We start from the raw sequence: 27,422 nt of genomic DNA on the forward strand, positions 1-27,422 counted from the left end.
TCCACAGATTTTGACAAAAGGCTTTTTGGCTGCTTTTCTTACAGATACGAGATCCTCACTCCAAATGCTATCCCTAAGGGTTTCATGGATGGAAAACAGGCTTGTGAACGAATGGTGAGCTCTTCTGGATTTTTCTGGTTCGAGGACTGTTGATGCAATCTTTCCTATAGCAAAAATAATAAGCAGACACTTTCTCTTTTAGATCCGGGCTTTAGAATTGGACCCAAACTTGTACAGAATTGGACAGAGCAAGATATTTTTCAGAGCTGGAGTCTTGGCACACTTAGAGGAAGAACGAGATTTAAAAATTACCGACATCATTATCTTCTTCCAGGCTGTTTGCAGGGGTTATTTAGCCAGAAAGTGAGTAGAAAATCATGAACTAAATGCTTGAAGTGTGTGCTTGTGCTGAGATGTGTTTTGTACTAGAAATAATACAAAGGCATGTGAGACGTGAGGTCCCTGTCCTCGGGGTCTGAGAGGCAAGTAAGCAGATAACGCATTCTAAATAAGGACATAAACAGTGGGCGGAGAGAGACAGTGCAGGGTCGGGTCCTGCTCAGTCCAGGTCCTCCACAAAGGCTTCTCTGAGCCTTGGTCTGTGAATGAGAGGCATCAACGTGATGACCTCCAGGAGGGAAGAGAAAGAGTACCTTAGAGAGAGGAATGTTTCTCCTGTGACAGATCCAGAAAGAAAAGAGTAACAGAGGAGTGATGAGCATGGCACAGGGAAGGGGGAGTAGAGCCTTGTTCAGACCGACACGGATACACACGTGTATGGAGGTAGTTGGCAGGGGATGTTTGGACCGCATCTGTGAACCAAGTGCCAGGTCCTGTGACACATGCCGAGGTCAGCTGAGCAGGCCAGTGATCCAGCGGGGATGTGATCACATCCCTGACCGCCAGCCCAGCCCTCCTGGATCGTTTGCCTCTAGTGAGTCTCCATGACAACAGCTGTCTAACACAGTTCTCTTATTTGCCATAGACTGGATATGTCCCCCAAATTCCTAGGTTGGAATCTAATCCCCAGAGGGATAGTGTTTGTGGCGGGGGGGTGCTTAGGGGTGATTAGTGCATGAAGGTAGGGCCCTCATGAATGGGATTAGCGCCCTTGTGAGTGAGACCCCAGAGAGCTTCCTTGTTCCTCCACCATGTGAGGTGACAGCGAGAAGACAGCTGTTGGTGAGGAAGTGGGTCCTCACACAGGGAATCTGCCAGGACCACGGCTTGGCCTTCGGCCTCCAGAGCTGGGAGAGGTGACTGTCGTTGTTAATCAGCAGGACAAAAACACAAACAGGGTTTCTTGAACCAGTTTTCCCTCCTCTTCTTCAGGGCCTTCGCCAAGAAGCAGCAGCAGCTGAGTGCCCTGAAGGTGCTGCAGCGCAACTGTGCCGCGTACCTGAAGCTGCGGCACTGGCAGTGGTGGCGCGTCTTCACCAAGGTGGGCGCCTGGCTCCCCGGACGGCAGGCGGGGCCAGGGGAGCCCCGGGGGGTAGCGGGGATGCAACATTGGGTGTGCATTGTCCTAGGTGAAACCACTCCTACAAGTCACTCGTCAAGAGGAGGAGCTCCAGGCCAAAGATGAAGAGCTGCTGAAGGTGAAAGAGAAGCAGACGAAGGTGGAAGGGGAGCTGGAGGAGATGGAGAGGAAGCACCAACAGGTACGGCTCACCAGCTCCCACATGGCCCAGAGTGAAGATGCTCGTTCCTGCTGGCAGGAACCACCCAGTGAATTATCAGTAAACAGCGTCTTACTTTATGTGTATTTTCCACTCCTTTCCAAAGCACAGCCGTTTGAACCTAGAGGGAGCAGATGCCCTAGGCCAGGCATTGGGATTTCTATACACAGGAATCAGCTTGACCTCCTGCATGTTTGCCTCGGGCACTCTTTGACACACAGGTGATCACACTTGCTCTCAGGTGTGTGTTTAACACCTGTGAGACTCCTCCCAGTATTGTCACCTTCTGTGGCTCACGAGGGAAACACAAAAAAGTAAAAGGATGAGATTGTTCAAGGCCCCCACCTGCCTCTTCTGCAGCCACAGTGGTCATGCATCCACATCCTGTTCTTAGGAACTGTGCTTCATGGACAGAGCAGAGACCTGGGAAGTGTTTGTGGTTGAAGTGACAGGACTAATGTGTTCAGGGCCAAAAACTGTAGTAACAGAGGCCAGAATGTATGTGTGTGTGTGTATATAGAGTCACTGTCTTTGTGCTAACTTGATAGCATTTGCATAGTATTTTCCTCCAATTCCTTGGCACTTTTGTGAATTACCTTAATAGTAAGAACAGGAGTTCTTAAAATAGCACGAATTTAATGTGTACTATTCAGGATAACTTGAGACAACAAAAACAACCCATAATGTTTTCATTCAGCTTATTTTGCTTGCGCTGAAGACATATTTTGAAAGTGTGGTCCGTGATATATATGTTTAACCCTGGGTTTCTTTGGTGACGTGCCCTGACCACTGTAGTCCCTCCAGTGACCGTCCCTCGTGCTAACCAGCCAGTCACAGCAGTGGGCACTTTGTTGTGATTGCAGCTGCTGGAGGAGAAGAATATCCTGGCAGAGCAGCTGCAGGCGGAGACCGAGCTCTTTGCCGAAGCAGAGGAGATGAGGGCCAGACTTGCCGCTAAGAAGCAGGAATTAGAAGAGATTCTCCATGACTTGGAGTCTAGGGTAGAAGAAGAAGAAGAAAGAAACCAAATCCTCCAAAATGAAAAGAAGAAAATGCAAGCACACATTCAGGTATCGGTGGCCGTTCTCATAGGATTCCGGTCTGGGTTTTCCAAGTGTATCTGTTGAGTGAATAGATGTTGTGGGTTTGGATTCTCGTGTTCACTGAGGAGCAAGAGGAGCCTAAGTGGTGAGTCCCCACCCTTAAAAGATGACCAGCATTCGAATCACACACGTACTGGGTTCCTTCAAACATAGATTTGTTCTTTTGAATGGGACTGTTTTTTGTGTTTTTTTTCCGTATGTTCTTATTAACACCTTATAGGATGCAGAGTGATTCAGAGGAGAAACATGCCAGGGTGTGTGGGGGCTGAGGCTGACCTTTTCCTTTGTATTACCATTAATACAATTAATTCTACTGCTCACTGCAGTCATTAGTGAGGCACCTGCGAGGTGGTTTGGTCATAAGAAATGCTCAGTGCTGATGCAGGAGGTGGCCAGGAACCAGAATAAGCCACAAAGCCGCCTTTGTGGTAACTGCTTTATTTATTTACTTGGCTGCGCTAGGTCTCAGTTGTGGCGTGCAGGATCTGGTTCCCTGCCCCCAGGATTGAACCCAGGCCCCCTGAATTGGGAGTGTGGAGTCTTAGCCAGTGGACCATCAGGGAAGTCCCTGGTAGCTACTTATGGAGATGGAGCTGCCCTCACATGAAGCACAGCGCTCTCTCTGACTGAATACCCAGACGACTGATAGAGACAGCAGTAACTGTGCCTGTACCCTGCAGCTCACCCGCTGCTTTTTCTCCTTGAACCTCACCCCAGCCTATCCAGTATGGCCTTGAGCGTCAGTGTTTCTATATCTAACACCACTTTTCATGGGTCTAGGGCCAGACTTGCTTTCTGCTAGGTCTCTCCCTTAATTTTTTCCCATCACTTAGGTTATCTTTGCAAAGCACAAACAATTCAGACATTTCTCAAAGCCATGAAAGAGACCGTATTGTTTCCTTGACAAATACCCAGTATGGTAATTTATCCAGACTCTCTCCACTCTTCAACACAGACAGCTTTCAAGCATCCTCTAGTAGGTTGGCAGAGTAACACAAAAACTGTAAACAGTACACATTAATCCAGCAATTCTAGTTCTAGGACTTTATTCTAACCACAAATCAATGGAAGCCTACTTACTATCTAACAACGGGGGATTCTTAAACTATGGTAATATACAGTTTTAAATTAAAAAGATGTTTATTTTTACGGGTATTAATAACATAATAGAGTTGTAAAAGAATATATACAATAAGCTCTAACTAAAAGTATTTATATATAACTTACAAACTTTACATATGATTTTATACGGGACTGTGCAGAAGCCCTAGAATAATATTCACCAACAGTGGTGCATTCTGGTGGTATTGTCGACAGTTTCCATGTTCCCTTTGTTGACGAGTGTGTGCTCATTTCCGTGGTATTACTTCACTCAGTGTGGGCTGACGCCTCTGTGTCAAGTTCACCATGCTACTGTCAACTTACTGTGCGCTTGAAGTTTTTCCCAGTAGTTAATCTAGTGCAAAGGTTTCATTCCAAAACCAGTTGTGATAAACTTCAGCAATTATGTCGAATCCTGTTGATACACATGTTTATTAGCTACACTAAGGTAAAGTATGAAATAAAGAGAAGCCATTGCAGTAAAACTGTGCGTAAATGCTGGAATCCCACCCAGTTTGGTGATGCATTCACGCTGTGAACCTGGCGTGACCTGAGGCAGCCCTTCTTCAACCACTTGTACTGTTTCTGTTGTTTCTGAGTTCTCTTTCTCTTCTCTATCGGCCGGACATACATAGTAGAATAAATCAACACATTACTGACAGTGATTTTTGCATAAACTAACATTTGTGGCCCCAAATACATATAAATACATCTCTGATCAATGAGGTAAGTATGTGTCCTGTGTTAACTATTCTAAAATATGAGTTGTAATTACTATATGTTATTCCATTTTACAAATATACCCACTTTTAATTACCAAGACTTTAAGTATGTTTATAGCTCCTCGATATGATAAATAACACTTTGCTACAGGTTTTTTAAAAAGTCACATATGACTTTTCCTGAAATTGCCTTTTAAAAGAAATGCTCTTTTTCAGAGCAGCTGTTTTTCCCATGCTGGCTTCTAGAAGGATTGATCCACTTTGTACTTAACCTATAGTGCATACAAGTGTCTGTTTCACATAATTACATTTTACATTTTAAAAAATATCCCTGCTATTTTGAAAATCAAAACTTGGTATTTTGTTGTGACCTGAACTCCTTGATGGTTGGTGTGTACGGAGTCTCGTGGAGGAAGCAGGGAGACTGACCACATGGCTCCTTTACCAGGACCTGGAGGAGCAGCTAGATGAGGAGGAGGGGGCTCGCCAGAAGCTGCAGCTGGAGAAGGTGACGGCGGAGGCCAAGATCAAGAAGATGGAAGAAGAGATTCTGCTTCTGGAGGACCAGAACTCCAAGTTTATCAAAGTAAGGGAGTATTTCCATTGAAGAGCTGATCTGAGAATATGGGAAATACTTAATGTCAACACTTTCAGGAAATCTTGGGATTTCATTTACTCAGTTTTCTCTCTTAAGTCTCTCTGGATTTATAGTCTGTACTACACAGACTATAGATGTCTAAAGGCAGAAACTATTTCACTTTCTAAATTCACCAGACAGCCTTGTAATCGCTGAGATGGTTTAACCTGCACATGGATCCCTCACCTTGATCCCCTCTCTGTGGTCACTGATCGAGCACTGGCTGCGGGGCTCTGCAGGCTGAGCTCCGGGGGTTGTCCCACAACAAGTGGTCCTTCCTTTTCTGCCCTTTTTTGGAATATACAGTCTGCTGGGGGACATAGTGCCATATTAGTAATACTTGTTTCCTAAGTAACAGTCAAATCCAATTGTCGTTTCGAATGCCTTTTCTGAAGCTGTTTTTCTTGTTCAGGAAAAGAAACTCATGGAAGATCGCATTGCAGAATGTTCCTCTCAGCTGGCTGAAGAGGAAGAAAAGGCAAAAAACTTGGCCAAAATCAGGAATAAGCAAGAAGTAATGATCTCGGATTTAGAAGGTTAGTGTTTGGGGGTTAGAGAAATTGTAGGACTATGACATGTTAGCCTTTAAGATTTTACTTATATCAGTGAATTGAAAGTTGCTCAGTGGTGTCTGACTCTGCGACCCCATGGACTATACTGCCCATGGAATTCTCCAGGCCAGAATACTGGAATTGGCAGCCTTTCCCTTTTCCCGGGCATCTTCCCAACCCAGGGATCAAACCCAGGTCTCCCACACTGTGGGTGGATTCTTTACCAGTGGAGCCACCAGGGAACCCCAAGAATACTAGAGTGGGTAGCCTATCCCTTCTCCGTATCTTCCCGACACAGGAATCACATTGGGGTCTCCTGCATTGCAGATGGATTCTTCACCAGCTGAGCTATCAGGGAAGCCCAGATAACTTACATCAGAACATGCCGTAATAGTAAATGTACATGAGGATTGCTCATCAGTTTGGGTTTGCTAGACTAGGCCTCTTAAATGGGACTGTCCTTTGCCTAGTCACCAAATACTAATATTTATGATGGAAAGGCACTAAATTATCTTTAAACTTTGATTTTTTAAAGTCAGTTTCTGTGGTAATACACACTGCCCTTTGGTGGGCACAGTTGGGATCTAAGTCACGTTGGAGCCACGCAGGCTGTTGAACTTGGATGTATTTAAACGCTATGTTAAGGTGCCTGGTTCTCACTTCACAAAGGGACAACTGCTGACACAGGAATGGCAGAGACAGGAGAGTATGTGGAGGCTGGCAGTGTCTCACTCTGATGGCCCAAGTCATGTCAGGAAATGCTAGAATTTTTTGCAAAATCCAAATCATTGCCTTACGCAAAAGAAACATCAGGGTGGAAGTTAGGAGCACAGAAAACCCTCCCTTTGACCAGCAGCTGCACACAGGTGTCTGAGGGAGCAAGAGTGTAGCTCCAATCACCCTGCTGTCCCCAGATCTTTTATAACCGGAGGAAATAAGTGGTTTCTAGAAAATATTTGGGATTTTGTTGTCCTCATTCTCAGCATGAGATTCTTCCCATAAACCATTCTTACCCGCAGGTGATACTAAGGCAGCAACAGGCTTTAGAATACAGTGGCTTGTTTTCGACTCTAACCAGTCTGTGTTTTGAATGTGTCCCTATGGAGTGATGTTCAGTGTGTTGAAGAGCTTCTTGTATCTTGCCCTAAGAGCGCTTAAAGAAGGAGGAGAAGACGCGCCAGGAGCTGGAGAAGGCCAAAAGGAAACTGGACGGGGAGACCACGGACCTGCAAGACCAGATCGCCGAGCTCCAGGCGCAGATTGACGAGCTTAAGATCCAGGTGGCCAAGAAAGAGGAGGAGCTGCAGGGCGCCCTGGCCAGGTGTGCACTAGACACGTGGCTTCCTGGTGGTTAGGGTGACATAAGGACCTGGGGAACTTGGGAGCCTTTGTGTCAAGGCAGCCAGAAAAGCTCACCAGCCTTTCTTGGTATTTATATTCAAAAATCATGAGTCATATCATGAAATCCTTGGAAATCTACACCAGATCAAATGGTTTTAACCATATCAAATATTCTGGTTTTTGTACAGTTTCGAGGAAATCACTTTTCAGGAATTAAAGCCCTCCCTCCTGCATCTAGCATAGGTTGGTGTTCAGTCCTTAAACATTCAGTTATAGAATGGAAGTCATATAGTATAAGTATAGTTATACCTGATACTTCATTTCTTTATCAAGATAACTATTAATATTTGGCTGTTTATAATTTATTATGATCAGGAAAATCTTAGAAATTCTCCTCTGCAATTGCTGTTGGTCTCTGGCCCCTTAGCAGGTGACTGCTTAGAACCCAGAACTACAGTTCTCCACCCCCATAATGCATCAGCATCCCACCTCCCCCAGTCAGAACTCCACCTACACTGAACCCCGCATGTGAGCAGAAAGGTGCACCAGAGGAACGAGAAGCATAGGGTGGAAGGAATGAAGGTGGTGGCTCTGCTTAATTAGAGGAACATTTTGCTTGAGGGAATTTTTAAATAATCATTAAAGTTAGAAGGTCCTACCTTTTCGTGCCCGTGAGCCCTTTGGACAGGGCCTGAGCCCCATCCCGATAGCAGCTCTGGGCCCGAGCCGCTCGTGGGTGCAGCCACCCCTGCCCGGGCCATGTCTGAGGGTGGAGGGGTGTGTGATGGGGCCCCATGGGAGGAGTCCCCGGGCGCTGGCTCTGAGTGCCTCCTGTGCCCGGGTGTCCTGCGCAGGGGTGACGACGAGACGCTACACAAGAACAACGCACTAAAAGCCGTGCGAGAGCTGCAGGCCCAGATCGCCGAGCTGCAGGAGGACTTTGAATCTGAGAAGGCCTCGCGGAACAAAGCAGAGAAGCAGAAGAGGGACTTGAGTGAGGAGCTGGAGGCACTCAAGACGGAGCTGGAGGACACGCTGGACACCACGGCGGCCCAGCAGGAACTGCGGTGAGCGGGGGTGGGGCATGTCCTCTCCCTCCTGGAGACAACGGCAGGTGGAGCAGTAACCACACCTCGGTGGTCAGAATCCATCCAGCCTGTGGCAGGAGCACAGGTGTGCGGGTGGACGACCCAGGGCACATGGTGGGGGGGGCGGTGACCAGAAAGCCCCGTTTCTAGAGAAAGCTGCTCATGGTGATGGACGTGCCAGCCTGCTGGAGAACATCATGTGAGATAGCCAGAGGAACCCACTCATATTTCGGACAAAAGCAGAACTGTAATTTAATCATTCGACTAACTCTGAGCTAATTTAATGTCTGTAGTACAAAACGAGAACAAGAAGTGGCGGAGCTGAAGAAGGCTCTCGAGGAGGAAACGAAGAGCCACGAGGCTCAGATCCAGGACATGAGGCAGAGGCATGCGACCGCCTTGGAGGAGCTGTCGGAGCAGCTGGAGCAGGCCAAGAGGGTAGGGGGCCACGGGGCATGGCAGCGGCTGGGCTCTGAAAGCACGCTGCTGGCCTGGGAGAGCCACACACCCCTGAGCTGGGTGGGTCAGCTCTGGTCTCCAGTCCTGGTCCTCTCGGTGTCTCCTCACTGACACCTGCTTCCTCCTGATGACTCAGTGCAAAACCTTGAACAGTTGGTGTCCTGCCCTCGCTCACCTGGTGCCTCCCCCACCCCCATCCCCCACCTCTGATCTGTCCCAGGCACCACACAGGGCGCCTTTGTTCGTTGTTCCCGCTTCCGGGTCTCGTGCTGGCTTCCAGAAGGCCCCCCCACCCTCCCCCGTATCTGTATCTGCTGTCCTGAGTGGTATGTTCCTGCAGCAGACATCTCCACACTCAGAACAAGTGTTTGCATTCATTCATTCAACAGAGGTGGACTGCAGGCTCACCCAGTGCCAGCACAGTTCTCCAGATACCAGAGCAGCGCCCTCTGTGGCCTTCATTATAAAACTGCTAGTGAACTGTTTTTCTTCCCCTCTCCTAGTTCAAAGCAAATCTGGAAAAGAACAAGCAGGGCCTGGAGACAGACAACAAGGAGCTGGCGTGCGAGGTCAAGGTGCTGCAGCAGGTCAAGGCTGAGTCCGAGCACAAGAGGAAGAAGCTGGACGCCCAGGTCCAGGAGCTCCACGCCAAGGTCTCAGAGGGAGACAGACTCAGGGTGGAGCTGGCTGAGAAAGCCAATAAGTTACAGGTAGGCCTGGTAAACCATTCCCAGACGTCACCCTCAGTGTCGGGCAGGGACTGACATTCAGGGGCACACAGGCAGCCCCCAGCACACATTAGGCTCCTTGTGTTGGTTCTCCCACTTAAAGCTCACATCACCCCCAGATGAGTCTGGTAGATGAGGACGTGACTAGCTCGACTGCTTCTGGGACTCAGCTGGCAGTTCTCGGGTAGAGCTGCAGACAGGCAGCCCAGAGCCTTCCCCACCCTCTGTGGCCAAGACTGCTGCATTTTCCATGTGCCGTCCCTTTGCTCACGTGATTGTGGACACTATTGGGTTGGTCAAAAAGATGCAGTTTTTCCATAACAGAATCACCACTCTTTTCTATCTGACCACTGTTGAAGGGAGTCTGATCTTTTATTCCTCCTTGCAGAATGAATTGGATAATGTCTCAACTCTTCTAGAAGAAGCAGAGAAGAAGGGTATTAAATTTGCTAAGGATGCAGCTGGTCTGGAGTCTCAGCTCCAAGACACACAGGTATTCTGGGGGTGGGAAGGGTTTTCATCATAACTCTCCTGTTTCTATCATCTGTGAGCTGGTGAAACACGCTCATCCCAGAACTGGCCTCTTATCACCTCTTTCTGATTTCCTGTTTTACTTTTATTTTCAACCATCTTGTACCACAAGCCTTGAAGAGCCCTCCCCTAGAGCCCGTGTTTCCTTGTCTGTAGGTTGTGTGGGCGCCTGGGATGGGGCTCTGGCCAGCCACCTGGGCGCTGCCTGGGGTGTGGTTCACCAGGCGGTGGTCCTGTTGTATGCTCTTGCATTGCTGGCCGTGTTGAATGAGATGGTTTTCTTACGGTTTTTGACCCATTCCGCTGACCTGAGAGCAGCAGAAAGGGATTCATGAAGTGATGAAGGATGTGGGAAAGGGAAGCTTGCAGGTCCCTGGCCCTGGCCCCTGGGGGTGGTGTTGCCATTGCTTGGGGACAGGATTGATTTTGTGGTGGTGTTTTTTTGGCCACCACTTGGTTTTGGGGATCTTAGTTCCCCAACCAGGGATTGAACCCATGCCCTGGACAGTGACAAAGCTCAGAGTCCTAACCTACTGGACCACCAGGGTATTCTCCAGTGAACAAGTTTAAAGCACTCTTGTATTAAGGGCGCTGTTTAAATGATCATGTGTTTTAAAATCACTTGTTGTTATCACTGGGTATTCCTCACACTCCGTATTTTTAACAAGGACATGGTGGTTTGGGTAATGACTATAACCTGAGTACTGACCTTCTATCAAAATGAACAGGAGCTTCTTCAGGAGGAGACGCGCCAGAAACTGAACCTGAGCAGTCGGATCCGGCAGCTGGAGGAGGAGAGGAGCAGCCTCCAGGAGCAGCAGGAGGAAGAGGAGGAGGCCAGGAGGAGCCTGGAGAAGCAGCTGCAGGCCCTGCAGGCCCAGGTGCGCGAGGCCATGGGGACTGTGGGCCTCCACGTGGGTCATGTCCCTGTCCTGCTGGGTGGTTCCAGCTCCATTTGGGACAGTTAAGTGGGCCTTGTCCTAAGTGAAACCCCTTAAGTGTATTTTCTTCAACCTCATCACACACTGACCCTATGCTGGTTACAATGCTGGGAGATGTAAGGTTCCAGTCCATTCATTGTGTGTAGATGGTTAGTGAAGAAGTTTATGGTCTAAGATTCATTTGCTCAGAGTCACAAAGTATTGACTTGTTTTATTTCTTCTCACAAGATAATGAAAACAAGTTTTACCTTTTTTCCTCAAATGTGTAATTCAGGTGAGTTCTTTAATGTTGATCTTTTCTCTTTTAGTTGACGGATACCAAGAAGAAAGTAGATGATGACCTGGGGACAATTGAAAATTTGGAAGAAGCCAAGAAGAAGCTCCTTAAGGATGTGGAGGTGCTGAGCCAGCGCCTGGAGGAGAAGGCCCTGGCCTATGACAAGCTGGAGAAGACCAAGACCCGCCTGCAGCAGGAGCTGGATGACCTGCTGGTAGACCTGGACCACCAGCGCCAGATCGTCTCCAACTTGGAGAAGAAGCAGAAGAAGTTTGATCAGGTGGGGCCCACACTCCCAACCCCAGGCTCCAGGGCCAGCACCCCACGTTTCCTCCTAGCACAGCCCTCACTTTGATCATTTGGGTTTAAAATAATCCCTTATTTAAAACAAGATGTATTTGTAGCAAAACTGGAAAAAGTTCAGTATAAAGGAGGAAATAGGAGAACACCCATGATCTAGTGGTATTCTCCGCTATAAATCAGACATGCAGCAAATGAGAGAAGTCCAACATTGATCTTTACTGTTTCCTGACACCATCCCGTGTAGCTGTTAGCGGAAGAGAAGAACATCTCTGCCCGCTACGCAGAAGAGCGCGACCGGGCAGAGGCAGAGGCCCGAGAGAAGGAGACCAAAGCCCTGTCCCTGGCCCGCGCCCTGGAGGAGGCCCTGGAGGCCAGGGAGGAGGCTGAGCGACAGAATAAGCAGCTGCGGGCGGACATGGAGGACCTCATGAGCTCCAAGGACGATGTGGGCAAGAATGTGAGTGCCAGGGCCCAGGCTGTTGGGGGGCAGCAGCTCTGGGAAGGGCCAGCCCAGAGCGACATGGACGAGGTGGTCTCAGCCCATCACGTCAGCGTCCCCCGGGATGAGCTGTCAGGTTTTCTCCTGTCTGTTGCCAGTTACCTGCGCCAAAGCCAGGCAGGGCGTTCACGTGGTTTCCACGGACCCTTCCCACCGTAACCTGTATCCTCACGGGGGCCCTGTGAATGGAGTGTTTCTTTGTCCCTGGGTCATGGGTGGTTATCAAACCCAAGTATCAGAAGTTGCCTCAGATTGAGGGCAGTGGGGTCTGTCTCCTGCACACAGTGGGAAACCTGGAGAGGAGCCAGGGGAACCCCTTATCCCCCAGCTGCACACGCCTTCCCCGACGCTGCCCTGATGTTTGTTCACCCTGTATCCCTCCCTTAGTGTCGAAGGTTTGAGGAGGGCGATGGGGACCCAGGCCTGGGGGTCAGAACAGGTTCAGGGTTTGACTCTCCCCCAGCTCCATTCAGCCTCTCCACATTTCCTCTTGTGTCCAATGGACATGATACTTAGCTATTTCATGAAGCTGCTACAGATGTGCTCTGAAAAACACAGTCCTCTCTAAAAATAAAATCTCATTTTCCTGGGACATGGGCTGTCTGGCCATACAGTGAGGGTGTGGGACTGCCCTTCCTGTTGAATCTTCTACAGCCCAGTGGACAAGAGCCCCCTAGCATAGAAATGGCCAGGATTACATAGTAAAGTGCAAAGAGAAAATTCCAGCACTGAGTCCATCTTCTTGTTCCTTATTGGTTTTCTCTAGAATAAACGATAGTCACACATTCTTTGCAAAAACATTTCCTCTGTGCCTGTGAAGTGCCAGGCACCAAGAGACACAGGCCTCCTCACGTCCTAAGGCGTCTTCTGTCCTCAGGAGAACCAACATGGCCATGAAGCCCAAAGGGACACATAATAATAGTGCCTGCACATGCCTGCCTGGGGGTCATCTCTGAGATCAAAGGGAACATGACGGGGAGCGCCCAGCTAGTGCTGGGCACAGAGAACTTAGTACATGTGTGCATGGTGGGGATCTCTGTCCAGAGAAAGGTCAGACCTCTATCGTACTGTCCTGCTTCCTAGGATTCACACACCTTCATATTTAAAAATCTGCACATGTGCATTTCCAACACAAATGATCTTCACCACAGCAAGAGGGAGCTGCTGTGAGACCGCAGGCCAGTGGCCAATCAACAGGCCATTGCCCTGACACCATGCTCTTCTTTGATCATCAGCTTTTAGAGATCTCTCAGCTGCATGATCCATGGTAGAGCACACGTGCATGATGCCAGGCCTATCATTCAGATGGTGCACTCTGAGATGACTAGTGCAGCGGCCGGGTCAGGGTGGGGGGATGCCTGGGGGGTTGGCTATATAACAGGAACTACTGTCCATGCATGTCCCTCCAAGGGTCATACCTGTGCTTCTTCCTGTGGTCTAGGTTCATGAACTTGAGAAATCCAAACGGGCCCTAGAGCAGCAGGTGGAGGAAATGAGGACCCAACTGGAGGAGCTGGAAGATGAGCTCCAGGCTACAGAAGACGCCAAGCTTCGCCTAGAGGTCAACATGCAAGCCATGAAAGCCCAGTTTGAGAGAGACTTGCAGACCAGGGATGAGCAGAATGAGGAAAAGAAGCGGCTGCTCATTAAACAGGTAGATCTTAGAGGTGTGGCCCCCAGAACAGGCCCTTGTTTGTGCTCAAAGACCAGTTTTTGGCCAGTGATATTTGCGTTGGAACATAGTAGCTGGAGGAAATTTATTGGGTCATATAACTTTATCTTTAAAATATAATGTAATTGGTTTTATTTCCTATTTCTCAGATTATCATTACTACTTAAAAGCCAGTGGGCTGTCCAGGGACATGTAGTCAGGTTCAAGTTCTGGGAGTCTTACAAGTGTCAGTAAAGGGAAGAATCAGTACATACCTGACAAGGTGATTCAGAATATTCTGAAGGTCAGATTGCATGTCCTCTTTAAACCACTCTAAAGGGAAAACTCTAAGTATTTACATTTTTGTTATTTGAAAACATTGCTTGGGCACTTACAATTTATATACTTTTCTGAGTGCATTTAAATTTCTAATTTAAAATTTTAAAGTGAAACATTCCCAAGGGCTTCCCTGATAGTTCAGCTGGTAAAGAAACCACCTGCAATGCGGGAGACCTGGGTTTGATCCCTGGGTTGGGAAGACCCCTTGGAGAGGGGAAAGGCTGCCCACGCCAGTATTCTGGCCTGGAGAATTCCATGGACTGTATAGTCCATGGGGTTGAAAAGTCTCGGACATGACTGAGCGACTGTCACTTTAACATTCCCTTGGAGTTCATGGTATCAAGTCTTGGATCTGGGACACTTTCTTATTTTTGGTCCACTAACATTTTATTAGTCATTTATTGCTAGATAACAGATTAGCTCAAGCTTAGTGACTTAAAACAGCACACATTAAATGAGTTTCTGTGAGTTGGGAATTCTGAATCAGCTTATTAGCAGGGAGCATCCATCATCTGAAGGGCCAACTGGGGCTGGAGGGAGTGCGTCCAAGCTGTTTGCCCATGTGGTTGACACGTGGGCCCCTCTGCTGGGGCTGGGGTGTCCCTGTTGTGGGGCAAGTGGGGAGCTTCCCTAGGAGCTTGTCTTGTGCATTCCAATCTCGTTGCATCACCTGGACTAGGAGCTTGAGATCAGGGATTCTGCCTCCTTACACACTCTCGCCATGGTCAGTCGGTCAATGGAAATGATTTGTACCAGGTGGAGATGTTTATAGTTTTCTCTGTACAAATTCAGCTGCTAATAATAATTACTGCTTGGAGGCAGAGAGCCCCCGTCCTGAGTAAGCCGAGCCCCCATGGGCCTGTTCTCTGTGTGAGGATACCGGGTCTGATGTATCCTGACACTGCCTGTCAGGTGCGGGAGCTTGAGGCAGAGCTGGAGGATGAGCGGAAACAGCGGGCCCTGGCTGTTGCCTCGAAGAAGAAAATGGAAATAGACCTGAAGGACCTGGAGGCTCAAATCGAGGCAGCTAACAAAGCAAGGGATGAAGTGATCAAGCAGCTCCGCAAACTCCAGGTGAGTGCCACCAGCCATCAGGGTGTGATGGTGGGGTCATCGGGCCCTGCTGAGACCACTGAGCACGACATGGCCAGTGATGCTGGAGAGAAGGCTCTGGGCAGCATCCAGCCTCCATCGTGCTGGTGGGCTCAGCGTTGCCACGTCACTGCTGCAGGGCACAGGGCTGCTGTCATCCTCAGCTGTAGGCTGGGACCATAAGCCATAAAGATGGTAGGTGTATAGCTCAGCATCTACAGGGTGGGCTTGGCCCCATTTGGATTGAGTGAGGTAGAGTTGCCAGGTGGGCACTCATTGAGGGACAAGCTCTTGGGGCTCTGAATAACGTCTCGTGGTCAACTAAACACACAGCCACCCACTGAGAGTAGGTGGTGTCGACTTTGTCGACCGGGACCGTGAGCCACTCCCGTGGTTAGGGGGACACGGCAGGCCCACCTGCTGCGTGGTCTGCAGAAGCAGTCGTTGAGCAGCTCCATGTTGCTCCTCCTCCAGCTGCGCCTTTCTGTCCAGTCAGCATCGCTTTAGCTACTCAGATGGCATGCTGGTTTTCACTGTCACAGTGACAAAGTGATTTCTGTAGTAACTTGCTATATTGGCAGGATGTGATGGGCTCTCTCGTACAAGGACACACTTCTCTGGAGGGAAAGACAAAAGCTTTAGAAAATTTCCATTCCTTTGGCCTTGGTGATTCTGCCTCTTATTCCATTCTCTGGATTATCTATTCACTCCCTCAGTGGTACTGTTTTACAGTGCAAAAGTTTTTTGTTTTGATGGAGTTCAGATTATTTTTTGTTTCTTCTGTTTTTACTATTTATGAAGCCACTACCTAATCCAGGGTCCTGAAGATTTAGTCCTGTGTTTTCTCCTAAGAGTTGTATGCAGTCCAGGGGGTCACAGAGTCAGACATGACTGTCGAGTTTTATACTTCTGGCTCTTTCTAAATCCTCTTCATTTTTTATTATGTAGTTTGATATATGAAGCCAATTTCATTCTTTGGGATATGGATATTCAATTGTCCCAGCACCATTTGTTAAAAAGATTTTCCCCATTGAAATTCTCTTGGCCCTCTTGTCAGAAATCAGCTGACCACAGACTTGTGTCTGTTTCTGGACTCTTAGTTCTATTCCTTGATCTCTGTGTCCTGCCAGGACCACAGAGTCTTGGTTACCATGGCTTTACAGGTTTTGCACTTGGGAAGTATGACTTCTCCAACTTTCTTTTCCATAACTGCTGTTCCGGGCTCCTTGCAATTCCATTTAGGATCAGCTTGTCAGTTTCTACCCCCTGCCTCCCCTAAGCCAGCCAGGATTCCTATTTTACGTTGACTCGGTACATCAATTTGGAGAGTATTACCATCCTCACGAAGGTCTTGAGTTTTCCACGAACATGGTCCATGAACATGGCTATCAGTCCATTGAGCTATTTCATTTTTTTCTATGATGCTTTTAGTTTCTGGCATACAAGTCTTATACATTAGCTAAATTTTACCCTTTTGATGCTAAGTATAGCTGCTTTGTTAATATTTACAGTCTCTACAGTTAGTGTATTGAATTTCAATTATTTTTGTACAGTTGTCCCTCAGTGTCCGAGAGGGACTGGTTCTAGGACCAACCCCTCCGCCCCCATGGATACCAAAATCCTCTGATGCTTAAGTCCCTGATATAAAATGCTGTATTACTTGCATATAACCTGTGAACATCTTCTCATATACTTTAAATCATCTGTAGTTTACTCTAGTTTACTCATAACAACCTGATACAAGATAATGGTTGCCCACGTGGCAAATTCAAGTTTTGCTTTTCGAAATTTTCTGAGAATGTTTTTCCCCTGAATATTTTTGACCCACTGTTGGTTGAATCCATGGTGTGGAGTTCAGGTATGGAGAACTAACTGTATTGATTAATCCTGTATGCTGCAGCCTCACTGAACTTGTTTATTAGTTGTAACTTTTTTTTAATGGATTCCTTAAGATTTTCTATATATTTTCATCTGCAAATTGAGCTAAGTTTTATTTCTTCTTTTTCAATCTGGGTATCTTTTATTTCCCTGTCTTGGCCTAAATGCTTTGACTAGCATCTCCATTACATTGTTATACAGAAACGGCAAGGGCAAAAACATCCTTGTCTCATTGCTTATTGTAGGGAAAAGCATTCAGTCTTTGACCATTAAGTATGATATTAGTTTTTCATTTCATTGATTCCCTTTATCAGGGTTGGGGAAGTTGCCTTTAGTTTATTGTTTTTATCTTATTGTTTTTATTTTGTTTTTTTAATTTTTTTTGAAATTTAATTGGAGGCTAATTACTTTACAATATTGCGGTGGGTTTTTTGACATACATTCACATGAATCAGCCATGGGTGTACATGTGTTCCCCATCCTGACCCTCCCTCCCCATCCCATCCCTCAGGGTCATCCCAGTGCACCAGCCCCGAGCACCGTTTCATGCATCAAACTTGGACTGGTGATCTGTTTCATATATGATAATATACATGAAAAAAATATATATATATACATGTTTCAATGCTATTCTCTCAAATTACCCCACCCTCACCTTCTCCCACAGAGTCCAAAAGTCTGTTCTTTACGTCTGTGTCTCTTTTGCTGTCTCGCATATAGGGTCATCATTACCATTTTTCTAAATTCCATATATATGCGTTAATATATTGGTGTTTTTCTTTATGACTTACTCGCTCTGTAGGCTCCAGTTTCATCCACCTCATTAGAATTGATTCAAATGCATTCTTCTTAACAGCTGAGTAATATTCCATTGTGTATATGTACCATAGATTTCTTATCCATTTGTCTGCCAATGGACGCCTAGGTTGCTTCCATGTCCTGGCTATTGTAAACAGTGCTGCGATGAACATTGGGGTACACATGGCTTTTGCAATTCTGGTTTCCTCAGTTTGTATGCCCAGTAGTGGGATTGCTGGGTCGTATGGCAGTTCTATTTCCAGTGTTTTAAGGAATCTCCACACTGTTCTCCATAGTGACTCTACTAGTTTGTATTCCCACCAACAGTGTAAGAAGGTTCCTTTTTCTCCGCACCCTCTCCAGCATTTATTGTTTGTAGACTTTTTGATAGCAGCCATTCTGACTAGTGTGAGATGGTACCTCATTGTGGTTTTGATTTGCATTTCTCTGATAATGAGTGATGTTGAGCATCTTTTCATGTGTTTGTTAGCCATCTGTATGTCTTTGAAGAAATGTCTGTTTAGTTCTTTGGCCCATTTTTTTGATTGGGTCGCTTATTTTTCTGAAATTGAGCTGCAGGATTTGCTTATATGTTTTTGAGATTGTCAGTTGCTTTATTTGCAATTATTTTCTCCCATTCTGAAGGCTGTCTTTCCACCTTGCTTATAGTTTCCTTCGTTGTGCAAAAGCTTTTAAGTTTAATTAGGTCCCATTTATTTTTGCTTTTATTTCCATTACTCTGGGAGGTGGGTCATAGAGGATCCTGCTATGATTTACATCAGAGAGTGGTTTGCCTATGTTTTCCTCTAGGAGTTTTATAGTTTCTGGTCTTATATTTAGATCTTTAATCCATTTTATTTTTGTGTATGGTATTAGAAAGTGTTCTAGTTTCATTCTTTTACAAGTGGTTGACCAGTTTTCTCAGCACCACTTGTTAAAGAGATTGTCTTTTCTCCATTGTATATTGTTGCCTCCTTTGTCAAAGATATGGTGTCCATAGGTGCATGGATTTATCTCTGGGCTTTCTATTTTGTTCCACTGATCTATATTTCTGTCTTTGTGCCAGTACCATACTGTCTTGGTGACTGTTACTTTGTAGTATAGCCTGAAGTCAGGCAGGTTGATTCTTGCAGTTCCATTCTTCTTTCTCAAGATTGCTTTGGCTATTCGAGGTTTTTTTGTATTTCCATACAAATTGTGAAATTATTTGTTCTAGTTCTCTGAAAAATACCATTGGTAGCTTGATAGGAATTGCATTGAATCTATAGATTGCTTTGGGTAGTATACTCATTTTCACTATATTGATTCTTCTGACTGATGAACATGGTATATTTCTCCATCTATTTGTGTCATCTTTGATTTCTTTCACCAGTGTTTTATAGTTTTCTATATATAGGTCTTTTCTTTTGATAGATTTATTCCTAAGTATTTTATTCTTTTCATTGCAATGGTAAATGGAATTGTTTCCTTAATTTCTTTGTTTTCTCACTGTTAGTGTATAGGAATGCTAGGGATTTCTGTGTATTAATTTTATATCCTGCAGCTTTACTATATTCATTGATTTAGCTCTAGTAATTTTCTGGTGGAGTCTTTAGGGTTTTCTATGTATCGGAGCATATCATCTGCAAACAGTGAGTTTTACTTCTTTTCCAATCTGGATTCATTTCTTTTTCTTCTTTTATTGCTGTGGCTAAAACTTCCAAAACTATGTTGAATAGTAGTGGTGAGAGTGGGCATCCTTGTCTTGTTCTCCTGACTTTAGGGGTAATGCTTTCAATTTTTCACCATTGAGGGTAGTGTTTGCTGTGGGTTTATCATATATGGCTTTTATTATGTTGAGGTATGTTTCTTCTGTGCCTGCTTTCTGGAGAGTTTTTATCATAAATGGATGTTGAATTTTGTCAAAGGTTTATTGAGTGTTTTTATATTGAAAGGTATTAGATTGCTTCTGTGTCAATTGAAGCGATCACATAGTTGTGTTGGATGTCAAATCAACCTTGAATTCCTCAGATAAATCCCACTTGGATGTGTTGATGGATCTTGTTGGTTTCTATTTTGTTGAGGATTTTTGCATCTATATTCATAAGGGATATTGACTTGAATGTTTTTTCATCACTTCTACATTTATGTTTATAATAAATTCATATTTTATAATCTGGGGGGAAAGGTATGTTTAAATAAGAATAAACACTACCCTAAAACTTTCCTCCTCCTTATGCTTAGGCTCAGATGAAGGACTACCAGCGTGAATTAGAAGAAGCTCGTGCATCCCGGGATGAGATTTTTGCTCAATCCAAAGAGAGTGAGAAGAAACTGAAAAGCCTGGAAGCAGAAATCCTTCAGTTGCAGGAGGTTTGTGTTTATTCATTTATTTGCTTAACAAATATTTGCCCTTGGAATTTCTCTAAGACCAGATAAATACATTTTAATGTTTCTGTAGCCAGTGTAATCTCACTGACCATTTTTTAATATGGTGCTGGACCATCTTACTGCTTCACTTGGGCAAAGTGGTCCCATTTGATATTGTTCTACCTGACTAAACAGAGAGGTTGAATAGTGTATTTCTTAAATCTGTTTACAGTTTGAGGCACACTTGGTGCCTCAAGCAAGGTGGCAGCAGCCTACAGGCACTGTCAGACCTCACATTTAAGGAAACTTAGCAGCCAGAGCTTACATGACAATCTGAACTCACTCAGGAACTTGCCTCATCCGAGCGAGCCCGCCGACATGCTGAGCAGGAGAGAGACGAGCTGGCGGACGAGATTGCCAATAGCGCCTCCGGCAAGTGAGTCTCCTGAACAGGTGGGAAGGGGTGGGTGTCTCACTGGTCCTCAAAGGCACTAAGTCAGCTACAGGGGTCATCTGGCATTGGGGAGTCAGTGGTTGGTTTGCTTATCTGTTCAAAGTCTGGAGAGATGAGCACGAGATGCTGGGCCTCAGCCAACTGGCTGAAGCCCTGCCAGGTCACACCTCCCTGCAATAGTCACGTCCACACAGGTGTGCAGGAAAGGCCCTCAGAACCTATCTGGCCTCCACAGGACTGCACAGCCTTGCAGTGCAGGGCCTCACTTTCACATTCTTTAGGTCTCTTTCCCTCAACGTATGTTTCATTAAGTCAGATTTTTGGGTTTTTTTTTTTTTTACAATTAAGAGGTTGCTTTCTCCATTTAATGGCTGTTTTGGGGGGTTTTTTTGGTTTTTTTTGTTTTTTTTGTTTTTTACAATTAAGAGGTTGCTTTCTCCATTTAATGGCTGTCCTAAGGATCCATGGTGGTCATTTTCTAGTGTGCCATGGTGAGGAGCTGGCTTTAGATCTTGGTACACTAGAGAAGCTAGGGAACACCAGGATCTTTTTGTACTTTTATAGCTGACACTGGCTGTGGGGCAAAGCTGGAGGGCTGCATAGCAATCCAGGCGCAAGATAGCGGGGCCTGGCCAGGTAGCAGGCCTGGGGATGCAGACAAGTGGGCAGCATGTTTGGAAGCAAAACCAACAGGACCTGGCAGACCGGGGTGGGAGGAGGGGAAGGAGAAAAATTAAGAATGTTAATGGCAGCACAGTGGGTGGAGGAGCCCTGGGGAGTTCTCTGTGCTGAGTGTCGCCGCCTTGGCCGCAGGTCTGCACTCCTGGATGAGAAGCGGCGTCTGGAGGCTCGGATCGCACAGCTAGAGGAGGAGCTGGAGGAGGAGCAGAGCAACATGGAGCTGCTCAATGACCGCTTCCGCAAGACCACACTGCAGGTGGGCCTGCCATGTCCCCTCACCCCAGGAGGGACTGTGCCATCCTCTGCACAACTGACCCATCTCCCCTTCAGGTGGACACGCTGAACACTGAGCTGGCGGCCGAGCGCAGCGCTGCCCAGAAGAGCGATAATGCGCGCCAGCAGCTGGAGCGGCAGAACAAGGAGTTGAAGGCCAAGCTGCAGGAGCTGGAAGGCGCTGTCAAGTCCAAGTTCAAGGCCACCATCTCTGCCCTAGAAGCCAAGATTGGGCAGCTGGAGGAGCAGCTTGAGCAGGAAGCCAAGTAAGAGGTTTTCAGTGCTATAAGCCAAAGAAAGTTTTTTACAGTATCTCTGCTACAGACCAGGTCCAGGTTTATAGAGATGACACCAATGGCCCGTCCTAGGGGAGCTTTGTTGCTGGGGGAAGAATCACAAGGGCACATATAACCGGAGAAGCTGGTGTGAGCCCTCAGGGAGCACTGGGCTCGCCTGTCAGCTCTTCCCAGGCTCAGCTGAGGGCTAATCATGCTGTGTGTGCCCCATGACTTGCTGGTGCCATAGTTTACATCTCTGCCCAAGGCTGAGCCCAAGTTCACGGCATCACGTGAAATGCAACAGTGTATTGGCATAGAAGAAATGCAGTGTAACAAAAAAGACAAGTTTTTTCTCCTTTAAGAAAGGATTGCTCAACAGTTTGCATTCTGGTGACGTAAACCATTCATTCTGAAATTTATGAGGAATTGCACAAAGCAGCTTTTTGGCAGGCATTTATTTACATATCTATTAGAATAGAATCTCAGATGGCCAGAGCTGGAGCAGACTTTCAACTTCACCCTCTTATTGAGGAGCTTGGGGGCCCAAAAACACAGGGTCTATGCGCAGAGTCCTCCCCGGCCTAGCATCCAAAACTTTGTCCCCCTGCTCTCAAATGTAACAGCTGAGGGTTTGTTTGTTGTTAGTTGTAATAGACATGACTTGGTCCTTTGAGCTGATTCCATCCTATCCATTTTTGCATAACATTTGTGAAGGAACAAAAGATCCTTTTGTGTTTTCAGTGGAGTTCTCCAAGTAAGTTAACTCTCCTTCCTTCACATGGGACAGTGGAGGCCTGTCTAGAACATGGTGCCTTAACTCCTACCTGAAGTGGGGGGAGTTGTTTCAGTGTTCAGCTGCTCTAGCATCTTAGTAAGTACGTGCTCAGTCACTTCAGTCATGTCAGACTCTTGGCGACCCTATGGACTAGCCTGCCAGGCTCCTGTGTCTGTGGGATTCTTCAGGTAAGAATACTGAAGTGGGTTCCCTTGCCCTCCTCCAGGGAATCTTAGTCAGTGGGAGTGAGTGAGGTCACTCAGTCGTGTCCGACTGTTTGCGACCACGTGGACTGCATGTAGCCCATCAGGCTCCTCCATCCATGGGATTCTCCAGGCAAGAATACTGGAGTGGGTTGCCATTTCCTTCTCCAAGTCAGTGGGAAGTAATTTTAAATTGAAACAATCAATAAATTGTTTTGTTTTCCAGGCTAAAATGTTAGGTGATGAGAGTAACCAACTAAGGTTTTTATTTCCAAAAATTCTACACTCGATGTAAATGACCTTTGATCTTCAGAAGATCACTAAGGTGATAAATACCCATGCGTGAGGGAATAATGCAGGTGTTCTGCCTATCAGCATTAGACTACATTAAAGGCAATCCATGGTTCGACCAGAAGGAAGAAGTTTCTGGGCTATGTTGATCACGATGATACAGGGGTCCTGGAAAGCACTCCAATGTGTCATCTTATAGAGAAAAGGAGTTAAAATATTTTTACTGCAAGAACTGTGAAAATGAACATGTGGATCATTTTCACAGGGAAAGAGCCGCTGCCAATAAACTAGTCCGTCGTACCGAGAAGAAGCTGAAAGAAATCTTCATGCAGGTTGAAGATGAACGCCGCCATGCTGACCAGTATAAAGAACAGGTAAGGAGAGAAGGCACGTAAAGGGAACACGTCTTCCACCCTGAATGCTGTACAGGAACACAGATACAAGACCAGCCATGTTACTATGTGACTCGCTGACTTAGGAAGAGCTGTTTGAAACTCTTACTTCTAGTGTTTCAATACACATGCTGTTTCTTGTTCCTGCTGGTCACTCCTGGGTGCTGGGGATACAGAGGTGATTAGGACACAGCCCTGCCACACAATACATATTGCGAAGGGGTGGGCAAGAGCCTTGAGAAAGGATTGAAGTGGGGAGGCCTGAACTGATCTTATTACCATGTTTCCTTCACTAGAGTGGACACTGCATGAGTAGAGATTTCTGCCTGTTTTACCCACTGTCTTCTGAATGCCTAGAAAAGTTGTAGTTGGTAGTCATAAGAGTTGACTCATTGGAAGACTCTGGTGCTGGGAGGGATTAGGGGCAGGAGAAGGGGACGACAGAGGATGAGATGGCTGGATGGCATCACCAACTCGATGGACGTGAGTAAACTCCAGGACTTGGTGATGGACAGGGAGGCCTGGCGTGCTGCAATTCATGGAGTCGCAAAGTCGGACACGACTGAGCGACTGAACAGAACTGAACATTGGCTGGGTGGAGGGGCAGATGCAAGAGGTAGTGGGAAGGGAAGAAAAAGCGAGTGCACTGCACCTGGGACCAAGTGGTCATCCTCGTCTGTGTCCAGGTGTCTGTCTCCTAAGTGTCAGGGCGCGTCAGCTCTGTACTGGCTGCAGCCTGGGGGGCTGTGCTCTTGCTCGTCTGGGAGACCTGAGGATCCACTGCCTCTAGCCCAGACCCTCCCCTCTCCATCCCAGGGCCTAGCAACTCCGAGAGCAGTTCTGGGTGGGTGTGAACTGGACCAGCACGGTGTTGGCCAGCTTCTGTGGCTCAGGACTGGGCGGGCTAGTGGCAGGCCCAGTTCTCACTTGGTTTTCCAGAGTGGCTTGGTACTTAGAATATTGACATGCCCGTGTTGAAAAGAAGTGTAAAATGAACACACCATCTCCTGGGGGTGGAGACTGTGTTGCTGGTAATAGCAGTTTCCTTTCATAATTCCATAGATCACTCATGTGAAGATGTCATTTTTCTGTAGAAAACTCAGGGATGAAAATTGGATTTCAGTTGTTTAAAAGTTTCCTTTAGCCTAATATGCTGTGTAGACACAGTTGTGCAGAGAATGGCAGGCTGTTCAAAAGGCCTCAGGCAGGGCCCTTGTGTGTGCACACACGTGTGGCCAGTGGGGCAGAGGCCTGTGCTGAAACATTGAGGACACAGCAATGCGAATTTGGATTCAGCGGTTTGGTTTGACTCAGTTCCTCTAACTTCCCCGAGATGGAGAAGGCCAATGCCAGGATGAAGCAGCTCAAGCGGCAGCTGGAGGAAGCAGAGGAAGAAGCTACACGTGCCAACGCATCTCGGCGCAAACTCCAGCGGGAACTGGATGATGCCACTGAGGCCAACGAGGGCCTGAGCCGCGAGGTCAGCACCCTGAAGAACCGGCTGAGGTAAGTGGCTCCAGACACTGTGGTTTTCTTGGCCAAGTGTGCAGGTCCTCCTTGGCATGTACCTATTTAGGACTCCTGACCATTGGTGGGCTGGAGAGCAGGGAAGCAACAGGCCACTCACTCACTGGCTCTGTGTTTACTGAGAGGCTGTGCGAATGCACGGCTTGAGGCTTGCGTGCCAGCCCAGGAGTCTGTCCATGTCCCTCGTGGGCGGGGGCAGCCTCTCTACGACAGACTTGATGCACCCCAGGACACAGGGAGCCAAGGCTTCTCCCCAGAAGGACAGCTTAGCACAGGTGTGGCTTGTGGGCTGGAGCCTGTCTGCCCTGCTCTCATACGCTAAGAGTGGTGCTGACAGTGATAAAGGTTGTAAAAAGACCAGCAGAGACCTTAGGAGGCCCACAAAGCCTGTACACAACATTTCCTCTCCATCTGCCCTTTGGGGAGCGGCTGGCCAGGGATGAGCCAGTGGTGCTGTCCTCACTGTGTCTTGGAGGGACAGCAGGGGCCAGCCACCACGGCCCCCAGGACGATGCTCAGTGGGTGGCAGCGGTGGCTAAGCACAGAGCCCTTCTGATTTCCCCACCACCCCAGGGGCTGTGTCCTGGGCGGGGAGGTTTGAGTCCTCAGGTGGGTGGATGACTTGGCGGCCACGTGCACCTGTTTTCTGTTCCCTCCAGGCGAGGCGGCCCGATCAGCTTCTCCTCCAGCCGATCAGGCCGGCGCCAGCTGCACATTGAGGGCGCGTCCCTGGAGCTGTCGGACGACGACACAGAAAGTAAGACCAGTGACATCAACGAGACACAGCCGCCGCAGTCCGAGTAAGTCCAAGGAAGCCAGAGGAAGCAATACTGCGGGATATGCAGGAAGTCACCTGCGCCCCCACCTTGGGGCCTCCTGCAGATCTGGGGAACCGGAGAGCTGCGAGACTCCTTCCTGAGAGATCAATTGTGTCTTAAGGCCTCATGGCCTACACACACGTCTCCTGCTTCAGATTTAGGTACAATTGCTCCCCTTTTTTTATATATATATATATATACACAAAACCTACACATATTAAACAGATCGCCTCATCATTGCATCTATTTTCCATATATCCACCAAGAGACCATTTTATAATACATGTTAAGAGAACCCTTTTTCAAACTAACTGCAGACCCGCTGCCAGTCGCTGGGTCATGGGGCCGCCTAGCGGTTGCCGCCCCGTCGCTCTGCATGCTCTGTCGTACAGACAGCTACTTTAGTTCTGTGTTCACGTGGCCCCTGCCTCCGCAGCCACATCAAGTCCCTTAGAACGTTATGGAACCTAAACTGCACCTGTAGCTCTCATTTCCTTCAGATGATGATTGACACTATTTCAGTGCGCAAACTGTGAAAGGGGCTTCAGCGAGATGGGGGGGGGTGGGTTGGGGGAAGCAGCATCCATGGGGGTTGCAGTGCCCCTCTCCCTCAAGTCGTGGGGTCCCCGCATCTCTTCACGTGAACTGTCTTCAGCCGGAGCTGCTCTGTGCCAACAGGACAGTGGCCACGATGCAGCCGAGGCCCAGGGGCAGCCATCACAGTGACTTCTAGATGGCCTGCTCCTCGCAGCCACAGGCCCCCCAGAGCAGAAGCTAGGGGGGGCACTCTTCATCGCCAGCCAGGCTCTCATGCTGACCTTGCAAATTCAGCCGCTGCTTTGAGCCCAAAATGGGAAGATTGGTTTTGTGTCCGAGACTTGTTCAAGTCTGTCAGTGAGAGGGACAGCACCTCGGGAACAGAGGCCACCCGCCTGAATGTTGACATGCCAGTGGATGACTCCTTTTTCATTTCTCCCTCCCCACCCCCTCGGGACAGTGTTACAGTAAACATTTAGCATTCTGTTTTGGGTTGATAGTTAATCAAACTGACATTACAGAAAGTGCCTTAGACACTACAGTACTAAGACAATGTTAAATATATTATTTGCCTCTGTAACAATTTAATGTATTAAGTTTTGACTGTGCTTCATATCATGTACCTCTCTAGTCAAAGTGGTATTATAAACATTCAGTGACAATGAATCAGTGTTAATTATAAATCCTTGATCCTCTGCAACGTGCTTGAAAACACAAACCTTTTGGGTTAAAAGCTTTAACATCTGTTGGGAAGAATTTGTCATGTGGGTTTGGAATCTTTGATTTTTCCCCCTTTATGAATTGTACTGGCTGTTGACCACCAGACACCTGACTGCAAATATCTTTTCTTGTATTCCCATATTTCTAGACAATGATTTTTGTAAGACAATAAATTTATTCATTATAGATATTTACGCCTGCTCTGTTTACTTGGAGGAAAAAGCACCCGTGGAGAATAAACAGACCTCAATAAACAAGAATAATCATGTGAATGTGCAATCTGTTTTCTCACCTTCTGTTCTGGTTGGACGCTACATAGACTTACGTGCTGATAGCCAGGCCACTTGTTCCGAGGGCACCGCACGCCCAGAAACTGTCAGGTGACAGGTGAGTTCTCTGGGCGGGC

General features: G+C 47.2%; 1 protein-coding gene across 15 annotated transcripts in view; it reads left to right on the top strand.

Moving 5' to 3' along the window:
• Positions 1–27,206, top strand: part of MYH10 (myosin heavy chain 10) — a 121,575-nt gene extending 94,369 nt beyond the window's left edge. For 14 of the 15 annotated variants that reach the window (XM_086358962.1, XM_086358967.1, XM_086358958.1 and 11 more), the window contains 24 exons: positions 45–114; positions 203–363; positions 1,333–1,441; positions 1,530–1,661; positions 2,543–2,749; positions 5,054–5,191; positions 5,655–5,778; positions 6,943–7,114; positions 7,989–8,201; positions 8,516–8,660; positions 9,185–9,391; positions 9,798–9,902; positions 10,669–10,821; positions 11,190–11,438; positions 11,706–11,918; positions 13,402–13,614; positions 14,863–15,024; positions 19,942–20,070; positions 20,415–20,503; positions 21,335–21,458; positions 21,533–21,741; positions 23,288–23,396; positions 24,748–24,920; positions 25,601–27,206. In XM_086358962.1, coding sequence (XP_086215088.1) covers positions 45–114; positions 203–363; positions 1,333–1,441; positions 1,530–1,661; positions 2,543–2,749; positions 5,054–5,191; positions 5,655–5,778; positions 6,943–7,114; positions 7,989–8,201; positions 8,516–8,660; positions 9,185–9,391; positions 9,798–9,902; positions 10,669–10,821; positions 11,190–11,438; positions 11,706–11,918; positions 13,402–13,614; positions 14,863–15,024; positions 19,942–20,070; positions 20,415–20,503; positions 21,335–21,458; positions 21,533–21,741; positions 23,288–23,396; positions 24,748–24,920; positions 25,601–25,745 — 3,751 coding nt within the window. In that variant the 3' untranslated portion in view covers positions 25,746–27,206. Of the gene's footprint in view, positions 1–44; positions 115–202; positions 364–1,332; positions 1,442–1,529; positions 1,662–2,542; positions 2,750–5,053; positions 5,192–5,654; positions 5,779–6,942; positions 7,115–7,988; positions 8,202–8,515; positions 8,661–9,184; positions 9,392–9,797; positions 9,903–10,668; positions 10,822–11,189; positions 11,439–11,705; positions 11,919–13,401; positions 13,615–14,862; positions 15,025–19,941; positions 20,071–20,414; positions 20,504–21,334; positions 21,459–21,532; positions 21,742–23,287; positions 23,397–24,747; positions 24,925–25,600 lie in introns of those variants that run through there. The other variant, XM_086358970.1, reaches the window with a different exon arrangement.
• The last annotated feature ends 216 nt before the right edge of the window (positions 27,207–27,422 follow it).

Source organism: Bos grunniens, chromosome 19 (assembly GCF_055505025.1).
Source record: "Bos grunniens cultivar Pamir isolate PY7600 chromosome 19, Bosgru_T2T1.0, whole genome shotgun sequence".
NCBI classification, from domain to species: domain Eukaryota; kingdom Metazoa; phylum Chordata; class Mammalia; order Artiodactyla; family Bovidae; genus Bos; species Bos grunniens.